This window comes from Microcebus murinus, chromosome 13 (genome assembly GCF_040939455.1).
Source record: "Microcebus murinus isolate Inina chromosome 13, M.murinus_Inina_mat1.0, whole genome shotgun sequence".
NCBI classification, from domain to species: domain Eukaryota; kingdom Metazoa; phylum Chordata; class Mammalia; order Primates; family Cheirogaleidae; genus Microcebus; species Microcebus murinus.
The window spans coordinates 20634854-20649904 of record NC_134116.1 but is presented as its reverse complement, the minus strand read 5'-3'; the positions used below and the strand labels follow the sequence as shown (position 1 = coordinate 20649904).

Below are 15051 nucleotides of genomic sequence, written 5' to 3'. Positions count from 1 at the left end.
GTAGACTGGGATTGAAATGCCAGGTTTTCTTGAAAAGAAAGCTCATGCCACACAACCGAAGCCAATCTCGATAAACATATCACAGCAATATATGTAAACATATAGAAAATAGAAGAATGCTTAAATTATATAAACACAAAAATGGCAATTTACTGACTTTGTATGACTCACTAGATGAGTACACATTATTGTATAAACACAGATGCACCCAAACACATAAAAAGCTACGTACTTCATATACCTTTATTTGTCCCAGAAATAAATGTCCCATATAATGTCCAGAAATAAAAATATTAGGAGAGGCCGGGCGCTGTGGCTCACGCCTGTAATCCTAGCTCTTGGGAGGCCGAGGCGGGCGGATTGCTCAAGGTCAGGAGTTCAAAACCAGCCTGAGCAAGAGCGAGACCCCGTCTCTACTATAAATAGAAAGAAATTAATTGGCCAACTGATATATATATAAAAAATTAGCCGGGCATGGTGGCGCATGCCTGTAGTCCCAGCTACTCGGGAGGCTGAGGCAGGAGGATCGCTTGAGCCCAGGAGTTTGAGGTTGCTGTGAGCTAGGCTGACGCCACGGCACTCACTCTAGCCTGGACAACAAAGTGAGACTCTGTCTCAAAAAAAAAAAAAAAAAAATATTAGGAGAATTGAAAACTACTGTCACAAAGTCATATCATACCCTTTTCTCTGTATAAAATAAGGCAGCAGGCTAAAAGTAGGAGGACACATTGATGGATGGCAAAGCTAGAGAAAGGAAGTGGATGGAAACCACAATAATAAACTATTAAAGATCAAATGCTTCAGAAACTTAATATGGTAGTAAATAGTTCCAAATGTCAAAATTTCTAAATATAATTTAATGGAACAGTATAGTAATTAATGTTTACAATGATAGTTTTGAATAATTTGTGTTAAATTACTTTACCATCTGGTATTTTTAAAAAATCTAAGAAATTCGTAAAAGGAATTTCATTAAATGTGATTATAAGTATTGAATCTCAGTTATCTGAAAAAAATGAATGAAAACTTCATTCTCAACAGTGTTAGATAATTTCTCTCTAGAAAGTAATTTTCTCTAAGGATAATACTGTACATGTGTGAAGATAACTAAAAGACAGACTATTCTACAGCTGAAGCATGTGCTATCTTCAAATAGTAAACATAAGCAACATAAGATTGTACCTACCATAACATCAAAAACCCTATAAGAATATGTTAGTATTTTAAGCCTGTGGTAATTTATATCAATTTAGTTTTTTAAGAGTGGTAATTAGAATAAGATCATATAATAAAACATGTCTATAGTTTACATAGTGTCTGATTGATTTTTTTTAATTCTAAGTGGTCCTTAATTAAAAACAAAACAAAAAACAGGTTATCTTCCAAAGACACAGATAACTGGAAGCATGTGAGATGGAGCTTGATGCATTTCAATTATCTTACAGGAGCTGTTATATAGAGAAATTAAAAACTAATTTATTATTCTAAAACAGTTATTTCTCTGGTAGCTATCTTCCAAAAACTAATTTTTGTCAGATAATAAATTTGTGAAAAAAAAGTGTTTCATAGATAAGTTACCTGATTATTGGATTAACTAAAAATGAAATTTGTTTTCCTTTGCCTTCTTTTAATGGCATAAATTTTCAGAATGGTTAGTGTGTTGATACACACTGATAATCTCTAAAAGAGGAAGATCCAGTGCCACTGAAATTTACTCAATCAGAAAACAATTTATTCCTCAGATTATATCTGTCAACATCCCAGGGCAGAGTTCCATAGAACACAATGTAGGGCATGCTGTTGTAAAATACTATCAATTTGAAATTTCCTAAGATACGTGCAGACAATTTAGTATACAGGTAACCCTATATTGAATTAATAGGAACTGAGTAATTTATAGTAACTGAGTCTTACATACATTGAAAAAATAAAGATAGCATTTATAATGATTATCTTGACATACTGCAAAAATTACAAATGCTCTTTTTTTTTTTGAGACAGAGTCTCGCTTTGTTGCCCAGGCTAGAGTGAGTGCCATGGCATCAGCCTAGCTCACAGCAACCTCAAACTCCTGTGCTCAGGCAATCCTGCTGCCTCAGCCTCCCGAGTAGCTGGGACTACAGGCATGCGCCACCATGCCCGGCTAATTTTTTCTATATATATTAGTTGGCCAATTAATTTATTTCTATTTATAGTAAAGACGTGGGTCTCGCTCTTGCTCAGGCTGGTTTCGAACTCCTGACCTCGAGCACTCTGCCCGCCTCCGCCTCCCAGAGTGCTAGGATTACAGGCGTGAGCCACCATGCCCGGCCACAAATGATCTTGAGCATAAAAAAAAGACAAATTATACTAGGTATAAGTCATTTAAAATATTATACATATATCATCCCATGTTTACTAGAATAGATAACTAGAATTTATTTTTTTAACACTGTCAAATATATTTATTATCTCAACTTTTAATTCTACTTCAAAATCTACTACATTATTAAAACAAATGGAAAAACAATGATTATAGCATACATTGAAAGAAAAAACAGAAAGAGAGACTATTACATTCTTACCTGTGATTCTCTTTCAGAAACGTGACATCATACCGTGATGCCCGCTTAGGCAAAGAGGAAACCAGGGCATCAACTTTCATAACGAGGTCACTCATGCTGGGTAAACAAAATAAACAATGAGTTTTTTGGAAAGTTTCATACTTCATGTTACAGTTAATGCCTTGAGAAAGACTCTGTATACATGAACATGGTTAAAGCGCCAACAGAAGCAGACTGCAAAAGGTGATCTACAATATAACAGTATTTCTCAAAAAAAGTCAAAACATTCAACACAATAAACACTGACAATGGATATTTACATATGAAGCAAAAGTATAAACACAAATATAGGAACCATGCACACAATCTTTAGATAACCTTTTGGAAAACAGTTACCTCTTGGGGAAAGAGAAGAATTGGGTGGGTGGGAAGAAACAAAGAGAGAGATCCAAGGCAAAGAAAACATTAACATCTACACTTCGGTGGTGGTGAGTAAATGGATATCTTTTATTATTTCTTTATATTCTTTATATGTCATTTATTATATCTTTACCTGTCCACATATTTGAAACATTTTATAATCTTAAAAAGAAAACATCAGACTCAAAATACCAAACCCAAAAATGAATTGCTCTAATGATTTTAAATACTTACTTCTTTGAGTTGATATCCATATTTTCAACAATGCCTTTAATTTTCTCTAGTGAATTACTAAATGTTATTTTTTCCAACAAGTAAAAATCTTCTGCATAGAAATCTTTATCTAAAGGTCCTAAGAACTTAAAATAAAAACAGTTATTGTATATCTTCTAGAAGATATCAATTTAGGAAAAACATTTCCTCATCAAATAGATATTTCTTTGTTAAGCAAAACTGATGAGAGATTAAAAATATGGTAGCTATTAATCCCATTTACTAAATTCACTAGGAAACAAAGAAAAAATATTTTCTCATTTTGATATTACAAATAACATTTTTATAAACACCAAAATCAAAGTGACAAAATCAAAAAGTAGCTAATTATTTCCACTAGAAAGTTTTATTTTGAAGCATAAATCATGATGCTTTCAAATACCTATGTCTTTTCATTCCAAATTATGAAAGCAACTGTTCATATTCATAAGACTTTTAATTTCAATTTTCTTTCATATTCATCTATATTATAGTCTACACCATGCATATATGAATTAATACATAAGCCAACCGTAAATTAGCAAAAACCAAGAGATAAATCATATAATTATTATAATACCAATCTTCTTTTAACTATATAACTTTTAATTATATAAATGGTTTGAAGTATAGCAAGGTCACCAGTAACTAGAGAGTGAGAAGTTGTCAAATTGCCACATATCTAATTTCTCAGGATGGCTATCCTATCACAACTACCATCAATCCTACCATTGCGCCTTCTAAGGAAGCTAATACGTGCACTCACTATAATGTACACAAAGCTCTGATGCAGACTGACATAGTCTTATGTACAAAACATTATATTTAATGACATACAATTAGAAAATATGTCAACCAGAATATTGTTTTCATGGTAAAAAGACTAGAATATAATGGCTTCAGCCAGATTTTCTTACTTCCCCTTCATCTGCGTCTGCAATTAACATTTTTAAAAAATGACTGAAGTGTAATTCTTGAATCTATCATTTGCTCATATCAAAGGTGACATTAGCTGGAATGTTGGTATCTCTACTAAACAAATATCACATTTCACCCTAAATATAAAACATGGGCTCTTAAAAACACAAAAAATGAGCACTATAATGCTAAAAGTACTCATGTAAACATTTCACTGCCTTAAGATTTGATGTAAGTTTTAAGGTAAGCTTGAAAGCATATTCAATGTTACATTTTTATGGAGTATGAATAGGCAAGCTTAGAAGAGTTGAATTTTATCTATACTACCTCTAGTGACATGGGCAGTTTTGTTCATAATGTAGTATAACAAAATAAAGTCTTAAATTATTTAAGAGATTAACAAGATTGGCTATCTTTATTGATTAAATTCACCAGAAAACTGGCTCTATTTTGCCCATGTTAAATACAGTATCAAATAGCTGGGAGAAACATGATGCTTCAGTGTCTTAGGTCTTCTATTTAAAGTTGAATATAATATTTGTGGAATGAAGTAACTTAAATAGTATAAAAATCACATAATGTCCAAGTTGGGAAAAACAACATTAAACTTGAAAATCATGTAATAGTGTAATAAAATTTATCTGGTGCTTAAATCTTTTTTACAACATTTTAGAAATGTGATTTTCCAGTTATACAGAATAACTGTTGTAACAAAAATGCTTTACTTTCTTTAACAGCTCATTAAAATTTTAGAAAACCAGGCTAGATGTTCATCCATACTGAGCTAAAAGTCTCTCCCCACTCATGCAAGTTTGACCAACTGGCTTTGATTCTATACTGACTTTTATCTAGTGTAACACAAATTAATTCTACCAATGTACCCACTGTTTTCCATGATACTCTTCAAGTATTTTAAGAGGAAAATAGCAGTTAATATTTACTGAAAATTTACTCTGTGTCTGGGGTCCTTCCATGTGCTTTACATATAAAAGAATATTTAATCTTTCTTTCTGACAACCCTGTGAAACAGATTATTATCCTTCTCATTGTCCAAGTAAAGAAACCAAGTCTCAAAGAGGTTATATAATTAATGGCACAACTGGAACTAGAATCAACATTTGTCTGGCTACAGAAGAAAAAAAAGATCTTAGTTTTTTCCTACTCCCTGCTACCCCATGTCTTTCATGTATGATAAAAATAATATTATGACAATGGCATTATTAAAAATATATGAATTTTAATTTTTCAGTGTTTTAAGAAATTATGAGATCATTGTACCCTAGTTGTTGATCATTTATAAATAATTTTAACTTTGATTATGTTCTAATTCTAATGTAAACATTAGCAGAGGTTCAGAATGAAGATGTATGCTGAAATGTCATACTTATTGCAAGCATTAAACTATCTGATTCAGAATTACTTTGAGACAAAGTAATAAACTAAGTATTGCATTATAGTTCACAAACCATAGTACTTATTTTCCAATATATTATACTTTTCTAATCAAACCATAGTTTTACAAATAAAAGTATAATCAAATTACATTTTTCCATTTGTCAACATAGAATGTCAACATAATTTGACTTAATATTTATCTCTAGTCCCAATCTTTCTCCTGAATTCAACTCATATTCAACTGCCTGCTCAACAAGTCTATTTGGAGGTCCAGTACTGAATTTTCTATATTTCCCCTTATACTCTCCCTGAACTACACCACCCATCTTGTAATCTTCCTCACCTTGATCCACAGCAAGTCCATTTTGCCAGTTACTTAGTTCTCTGACATCTCATGCTAACTCTATCAGCAATTCCTGTTCACTCTTTCTGCAAATATATATCCTACATCTACTTTCACTACTTCCACTAGAACCATTTTGGTCCAAGCCACCATCAATCTCTCACTTGGACTACTGCAATGCGTCCTAACTGGCTCCCTTAAGTGTATTCACAATATAATAGCCACTAGTGATTCAAATAAAACATAAGCCAAATGATGTCAATCTCCTACCCCAAAACTATGAGCTTCCCAACTTACACAGAGTAAAACAGGAGTCTTCAAACTGCCTATAAAACCCTATATAGGACGGGTGCAGTGGCTCACACTTGTAATCCTAGCACTCTGGGAGGCTGAGGTGGGTGGATCGTTTGAGCACAGGAGTACGAGAGCAGCCTGAGCAAGAGCAAGACTCCTTGTCTCTACTAAAAATAGAAAGAAATTAGCTAGACAACTAAAAAAATATAGAAAAAATTAGCCAGGCATGGTGGTGCATGCCTGTAGTCCTAGCTACTTGGGAGGCTGAAGCAGAAGGACTGCTTGAGCCCAGGAGTTTCAGGTTGCTGTAAGCTAGGCTGACACCATGGCACTCTAACCCAAGCAACAGAGTGAGACTCTGTCTATAAAAAAAAAAAAAAAGCCCTATATAGTTTGGCCACTTCTCTGAGCTTCTCTTCTGTCTGCTGTCCTCCCACCTGCTATTCTTAGAATAGCAGACAGGATTCACAGACAAGATCTTGCCTCACAACCTTTTTTATTTACTGTACCCTGTGCCTAGAATGTCCCTGTTCCAGATATTTGACACGGTAAGGGCTGCTCTCTGCTTCTAACCTTGTTCCTTCATCTCCTTGGGTTCTCTGTAGAAATGACACTGCTACAGTCTGAATGTGTTACGGTTTGAATGTTTTTGTCTCCTCTAAAATATATGTTGAAACTTAATTTCCAGTGCAACAGTGTTTGGAGATGGGGCCTAATGGGAGGTATTTAGGTCCTGAGGGCAAAGCCCTTATGAATGGATTAATACCACCATAAAAAGGGCTTTGCAGAAGTCGGTTTGCTCTCTTCTGCCATGTGGGGACACAGCATTCATCCCCTTTTTACACTTTTGCCTTCTTCCATGTGAGGATGCAGCAAGAAAGCCCACATTAGATGTCAGCAGCTTAATCTTGGACCTTCCAGCCTACAGAACTGTGAGAGAACAAATTTCTGTTCTTTGTAAATTACCTAGTCTGCTCTCATGAATGGGATCAGCCCCCTTTATAATAAAAGAGCTCAAGATTGAAGGGAGTGCTCTGTTGCTCTTCCACCTTCCACCATGTGAGGACACAGCAACAAAGGGTCGTCTTAGAAGCAGAGAGCAGCCCTTACGAGATACCAGTGCTAGCAACCTGACCTTGGACTTCCCAGCCCCAGAATGTAAAAGATAAATTTCTATTCTTTATAAATTATACCAGATGTGGTATATTGTTACAGCAGCACAAACAGACTTAAGGCACCTTAACAGTATGGATACTGTTTGTTGTCTGTCTCCGTCCATCAAAATGTTAGCCCTATGAAAACAAGTTTGTTCACTGATGTACCTTTAGAAGCTAGAAGAATGTTTGGTTCACAGTAGGTATCTAATTAATATCTTATTTTTTGACCAACTTGAAGAAAAATGAGGACAAAACAGTTTTGCTTTGAGATATAAAAATAGTTTTATGTTTGTGAGAACTAAATTGAACTTAACTATATCAAGTATTTATCATTAATACTAATAACACTATGTGAATATATTAAACAATGATAAGGAAAACATAGGGTAGCCTTTTCCTAATGTAGGGAAGGTAAGGTGCTAGATAAAGCAGGTGCCATTTTTTCCTCTTTATCCCTTAAAATGCCTGACATAGCCAAAGATAGCCATATATTTTAAAACTGTTTTTAAAAGCTGTATTTCCTCCCAAAGCATCTGTCACAGAAAAAAGGCAATGTCATTTCTGAGCTTCTACCTAGCTCGCTATCAAATTCACTAATACTTTTTATAATAATAAATGACAGCTGTAGTCACAGATTTGTAAAACAGCACTGCACAAAGATGAACCCAAATTTAACATGCAGGTGGACAGAGTTCATAAAAATAGGGAAAACAAAGAAAACATTAATAGCAGAACTCTGAAGATGATGCAGGAATATTTAACTTGATAATTCAAGCCAGAGAAATGTCAAACTTACTGCATTAGTTGATTTCTTAATAAAGCTAAGCATCAGCCGGGCGCGGTGGCTCACGCCTGTAATCCTAGCTCTCTGGGAGGCCGAGGCGGGCGGATTGCTCAAGGTCAGGAGTTCAAAACCAGCCTGAGCAAGAGCGAGACCCCGTCTCTACTATAAATAGAAAGAAATTAATTGGCCAACTGATATGTATATATAAAAAAAAAAAATTAGCCGGGCATGGTGGCGCATGCCTGTAGTCCCAGCTACTTGGGAGGCTGAGGCAGAAGGATAGCTCGAGCCCAGGAGTTTGAGGTTGCTGTGAGCTAGGCTGACGCCACAGCACTCACTCTAGCCTGGACAACAAAGCGAAACTCTGTCTCAAAAAAAAAAAAAAAAATCTAAGCATCAGATTCAATTTTTTACCTAAATAATTTATAAGAAATAAAATCAGACTATCATACTAAAAATATAAATACACAGATATCATCTACTATTTTGTGTCTATAAAGACTAATCAAAAAAGTTTGTGATTTATTAAGGGAAAGAACCATGATATAATCATGTATTTAAAATAACCAGAATTATGTATGGTAGGAAAAGTCTGAAAACATGGCATTACAGTGTCACTGACAAAACGGACCAATTACTTTTTCTACTTACTCTCCCATTGCTGACAATACCCATTTCCCCAGGACGCAATTTAAGTACATCTTGACAGAACAATTGATGAGTTCGGAAAATATTCACTCCAATGGTGTTGTATTTTTTCTCAAAAGTATTCTTATCCATCCCCTAAAGCACAAGGCAAGAATGATTAATAAGAGGACACTGAATATATTAATTTTCTTAACAAATCTCCTTTAATATTAGTATAAAATTTGAAATTATACTAAATTATGATTTTTAAGAGGTATTATTTTCTCCTGAAAGAACATTTTTTAAAAAAGAATTCTCTTGAATTTGGTTGATATCCATTGCCTGAGAGCTGATGTTCTCCTTTGGGAGTGTCCCTTCAGTTTGATTCCATTAAAAAGTGGGCAGAAGACATAAACAGAAACTTTTCAAAAGAAGACAGACTAATGGACAACAAACATGAAAAAATGCTCAACATCTCTAATCATCAGGGAAATGCAAATCAAAACCATAATGAGACATCACTTAACTTCAGTGAGAATGGCTTTTATCAAAAAGTCTCAAAACAATAAATATTGGTGTAGATGCAAAGAGATAGGAACATTCATACATTGCTGGTGGGTGCAAAGAGATAGGAACATTCATACATTGCTGGTGGGACTGTAAAATAGCACAACCTCTGTGGAAAGTAATATGGAGATATCTCAAATAGCTACAAGTAGAACTACCATTTGATACAGCAATCCCATTATTGGGCATCTACCCAAAGGAAAAAGACAATCTATAAAAAAGACATCTGCACTTGAATGTTTACAGCAGCACAATTCACAATTGCAAAGATGTGGAAACAACCCAAAAGCCATCAGTACATGAGTGGATTAATAAAATGTGGTATAAAAACAATGGTGATCTAGCACCTTGTTTTATCCTGGATAGAGCTGGTGCCCATTCTAGTAAAGTGAAATATCACAAGAATGGAAAAACAAGCATTACATATATTCACCATCAAGTTGGTATTAACTGATCAACACTTATGTGCACACATAGTAGTAACATTTGTTGGGTGTCGGGCAGGTGCAAGGGGGAAGGAGGGGATGGGTATATTCATAGCTAATGGGTGCAGTGTGCACCATCTAGGGGATTGATACACTTAAAACTCTGACTTGGGTGGGGCAAAAGCAATATATGTAACCTAAACATTTGTACTCCCATAATATGCTGAAATAAAAAAAAAGATAATTCTCTTTTGCCAAGTCATTTACAATATGATTAAGTCTTGTTACAAGTGATATAGTTTGGTATTTGTTCTTAAGAATTTCAAGGGGATTACTGAATTAGTAAAATGCTAGGGAACATCAATTTAAATAAAATTTAGGCCAGGCACAGTGGCTTACAATCCATAATCCTGGCATCCTGGGAAGCTGAGGTAGGAGGATCACTGGAAGCCAGGAGTTCGAGAACAGCCTGAGCAACATGGTGAGACTCTGTCTCTACAAAAAATAATTAGCTGGGCGTGGTGGCACATGCCTGTAGTCCTAGCTACTCAGAAGGCTGAGCCAGGAGGATCGCTTGAGCCTAGGAATTTGAGGCTACAGTGAGCTATGATGATGCCACTATAACTCTAGCCTGTGTAACAGAGTGAGATCCTGTCTCAACAAAATAAAATAAAATTTAACATTAAAGAAATGAAATAAAATGCTTATTAAATTCTGAACTCCCCCATATGGTGTTCTCAATAAAAAAAAAAAAAACATTGTTTAAAATACAAATATCCTATCTTTATTCATTGTATAATACCAGTCTCAGAAGACTAATTTAGTAATAGTGTATTTAAATACCGAAATATCGAAAGTAACCCTTGGTTAAAGTCAAAAAATACATGAACATTCACAGAAAATAAACCATAAATAGGTTCCTTACACTTTCATACTAAGGCACATTTCTCTCTTTCAGTACTTCTCTATCTTTAATGCGTATACCAAAGTACCATATGGGTACCTTCTTAAAATGCAGATTCTACTTTAGTAGAATCAGGGTGGGGCCTTAAATTCTAAATTTTTAACAAGTTCCTGGGAGCTCCCGTTATGATGAAAATGTACTGTATTGAACAGTACCCTGCAATGTTCAATATGGTAGCCACAGACACAGATGGTTATATGGCATTTGAAATGTGGCAAATGACTTGTATTTAATTTTCATTGAGTGTAAAATGCCATATGTAGTCAGCAGCTACAGTGCTGGACTGTGCAGTTCTAGTCCTCCTTACCTCCAAAACCCCCATTTCAATCATCCCTCTCTGACCATAACTTACTGACCTGCCCCTATCCCCAGATCAATCATTACTCAACCTTTTAGTCCACAGAACCTACCGCTTATTCATTGTCAAGCATCCTTTCCATGGCATAGTTTTCCTCCTGAGTTATATCCCAAAGCCTCCCCACATTTAGCGCCCTTGAATGCTTTCCCTCAGTCATATTCACCTTGCAAAACATTAACCCTGGTTAAACACAACTCTGCTAACTCCACAACTGGATCAAATGAGTAGAGTACAGTTGGAAAAAAGCAACCAATGCTGGTATTACTTTAGATTTATGATCTCTAACCTCAAGTGGGTCCTCAGCAATGACCAAAAATCTTCCTTCATTAATGTATTTAATTCACTTTCTCACACTCAGAATAACAGAAAAATGTTGACATTTTCTCCTTTTTCCTCAAACCTCTAAGGACATCTATCCCCACTCTAATACTTAGCTAATGACCTGACTTTCAAAAGCGAAAGTAATCAGAAGATAAATACTTCATCTTGTTACTACTAAATAAATACACTCTCCTGCATTATACTCATATATCCTACCTTTTTTCCTGGTTAAAATGAACAATTTCTGTTACTAAGATCAACAGACTTGTGTGTTAAACATACAATACAATGTTGATGACTATCATATTGACTCTCAAAAAAGAAAAAAAAGGACATCTCAATCCTCCATTGAGCTCTATACTCACTGCTCAATAGTCAATCAACATCTCCACTTGAATGTCCAACTGACATCTCCAACTTAACATGTACAAAACTTAACTTTTGATGGCCTATGTGTCCAAATCTTCTCTTCATTTAGACTTCCCCATCTCAAAAATAGATACCATCATTAATTCCAGCTGTTCAAGCCAAACTCCTAGATTACTTTCACATGTCACATACAATTGATCAGCTAACCCTGCTGACTGTAGTTGCAAAAAATACTATGTATCAACCATTTCACCACCTCTACTACTATGTAGTCCAAGACATCATTATTTCTTGCCTAGATTACTACAATAGCATTCTAATTTTTTATCCCTTTTCCACTCTTGTCTACCAACTATCAAATCTTCACTGACATCCAGAGGCTTCTTTCTATTTTTTGTGAGATGGGGTCTCACTGTATTGCCCAGGTTGATGTCAAACTCCTGGGCTCAAGTAATCCTCCCGCCTTAGCCTCCTGAGTACTGGGGATTACAGGCCCATGCCACCATGCCTGGACCAGAGTCATCCTTTTTAGGATTATTTACCTCCTTTAGATTCCTCAATGGCTTTCCAAAATATTCAGAAAAGATTTCAATTCCTTACCATATCCTACAAGTGCTTGTAATATCTGAACCTATCTCTCTGATTGCATTTTTTATACTCTCCACATCACTCACTCTCTTCTGGTAATAATGATTTTCTGTCTATACATCAGACCTGGTAAGACTGTCTCTGGGACAGGCCTTTAGATTTGCTGTGTTCCTGAACTCTGGTACACTCCACTCAGACTTTCCCATCGCTTGATCTCTCATTTCAATTCAGCGCTCTGCTCAAATTAGAGATGCCTTCCCTGACTGTTCCATCTAAAGTGACATCCCTCAAACTATATATCCTCTTATATTTCTTTATTTTTTCCCCAAGACAATGTATTTTGTCCACCTTTAGTGCTACAGTATAAGCTCCACAAACAGGAGGGAATTTATCTGCCTTTTTCACAAGTTTATCACCATTGTCTGGTAAATGATCAATAAATATTTTTTGAATGGATAATGAATCTTTCTTCGAGAGAATCATCTTTGGAAATTTCGCCCATACTGGATCCCTTCAGTGATATACCTTAGAATTATTTACATAATGCTTTAACCCCCAATTCTTCATTAAGTACATATCCTAACTAGAACGCCATCAATTTCAAGAATCATGACACAGTTAAGAAAATATATAAATTTTTGTTCAATGCCTCTATGCAAAGTCATATCATTTAATGTTTATCTTTTCCCATTATAAAAGGAATGTTTATTATCCCCAGTTGATTATTTATTTATGTTTTTTCAGGAGTATATCTCCAAGTACATGGACTTATACATTTGAAACATGTAACACATACTTATTATTTCAAACAAATCGCTACTGACCTCAGTAAAGAATGTTTTAATTTTATCTCCAGAGTAAATAGCTGTAGCAGTTTCTTCTTTTGCCAGTTTCCTTAGCAAGCTTCCCAAAAAACTGTTTTTCTGAGTAAGAAAAGCTGCCAAAATTCCTCTAGAAATAGCTGTGTTCTCTTCATTTATTTTTGATGTAGGATTATAAATAACCCCCAGTCGACTATGAACACTTGTTCTCTGAAAAACACATTTATAGGTTAAAAAGACCAGTATCTTATATATCTTTTTACAGTTGAACATATTTATTTCCCATGATGTTTGTTCAATTTACCATGCACCATCTTTCACTGTCAAAGCCTTTCTGTTCACTGTACTCAATGTGGTATACCACTGAAATAGCTGAAAAACCAATCATTTTACTAATCTAATTGCTTCTCAACTTTGCATAAGGACTCTTTTGTAATGCAACATTTTATTTAACCTCTTAAGAATGTGAAATAACACATAAAAATACACAAAACAAATATGTAGAGCCCATAAAACTATCACCCAGGTTAAGAAATAGGGCACTGCCAGCAACCCAGTCATCGATCATATCCCTGCCAATTACTACACCTTCCCACTTTTCTAAAGACAACCACTATCCTGTCATTTGTAGTAGTAACAGTCTCACATTCTTGCTTTTCTTTGTTGTTTACTCCCTAAGCTTGCATTGCTAAACATTTAATCCAGTTGAAACTTTATTTTATGCTCTTTTTCCACTGAACATACTGTGAGATTCATCAATATTGTTTTCTGTAGCTGCAGTTAGTTTATTTTTGGTACTATACAGAATTTGATGATATAAATATACCTTTGTTATTCATTCTATTGTTGGACTTTTGAGCTTTTTAGAGCCCTACAAACAGGATATGCACATCTTCAATTTTAGAAGATGCTAAATAAACAGTTTTTCAAAATATTTGAATTAGTTTTCACTCCATATATGAGTTCCATTACCTCACAGCTTCAGAAACAGTTGTATTGTCAGACTTTTAAATTGGTATCATTCTAGTGCATACATAAAGATATATCACTGGAATGATATCTTTATCTTAATATGCTTTTCTCTCATTACTAAAGATACTAAATATCCTTTAATATGTTTGCTTGCATATTTTCTGTTTTGCCTGTTCAATCTTTTACGAGTAGTTTATTGGATTATAATTTTTTCCTGATTTATAGTTTGATCTCTAAGACTTGAGTGATTTTTTGGCTATATGTGTACAGATGTCTTCTTCTATTCTATGGCTTATTTTGTACTCTATTGATCTAATATTCTGTGGAAAGTAGTTGGTTCTGAATTTTAATATAGTTCAATTTATTGCTATTTTACCTTTTAGAAGATTTTAGAAATCTTTCCCTACTCTGAAGTCATAAAAATATTCTGTATTATCTTCAAGAATATTTATTGTTTTGCTCTTTAGGTATAGATCTATAATCTAACTGGAATCAATTTTTGTGTATGATACGAAAAACAGGAAGTTTCAAAGACCACCCTTACTATTCCATAAGGTCAGCTTTATCATAAGGTTAATACATGCATGGCTGTATTTCTGGATTCTCTATCCTTCTTCATTGCTTTATTTTCTATCCTTGTGCTAATACCAAATTGTCTTTAATTGTGTAGCTTTATAAAAGATCTTGATACCCAGTGGAGCAATTATCCCTTTTTCCTATACTTTAAGAGTATTTTAGCAATTTACAAATGAGCTTGACAATTTCCATAAAAAATGCTGAGATTTGTATTGGAATTGAAATAAAGCAAGTTCATATATTAATTTTAGAAGAATTTACATATATACAATATTGACTCTTTAGATTCATGATTATGGTTTATCCCTCCTTTCTAGTAGGACTTCTGTATTTTCTCTCAATATTGTATTTTATAAA

The 15051-nt window shown here is 34.4% G+C and overlaps 1 protein-coding gene across 4 annotated transcripts in view; it reads right to left on the bottom strand.

The window, feature by feature from the left end:
* The window catches only part of UGGT2 (UDP-glucose glycoprotein glucosyltransferase 2), a 206599-nt gene that overhangs the window by 72810 nt on the left and 118738 nt on the right, over positions 1–15051 (bottom strand). For all 4 annotated transcript variants that reach the window (XR_012922423.1, XM_012769727.2, XM_012769731.3 and 1 more), the window contains 4 exons: positions 13150–13356; positions 8758–8889; positions 3198–3322; positions 2565–2660 (listed from right to left, as the gene is read on the bottom strand). Coding sequence is in view for 3 of the 4 variants with exons in the window: in XM_012769727.2 (XP_012625181.1) it covers positions 2565–2660; positions 3198–3322; positions 8758–8889; positions 13150–13356 (560 nt within the window). In the remaining variant the exon portion in view is untranslated. The remainder of the gene's footprint in view (positions 1–2564; positions 2661–3197; positions 3323–8757; positions 8890–13149; positions 13357–15051) is intronic.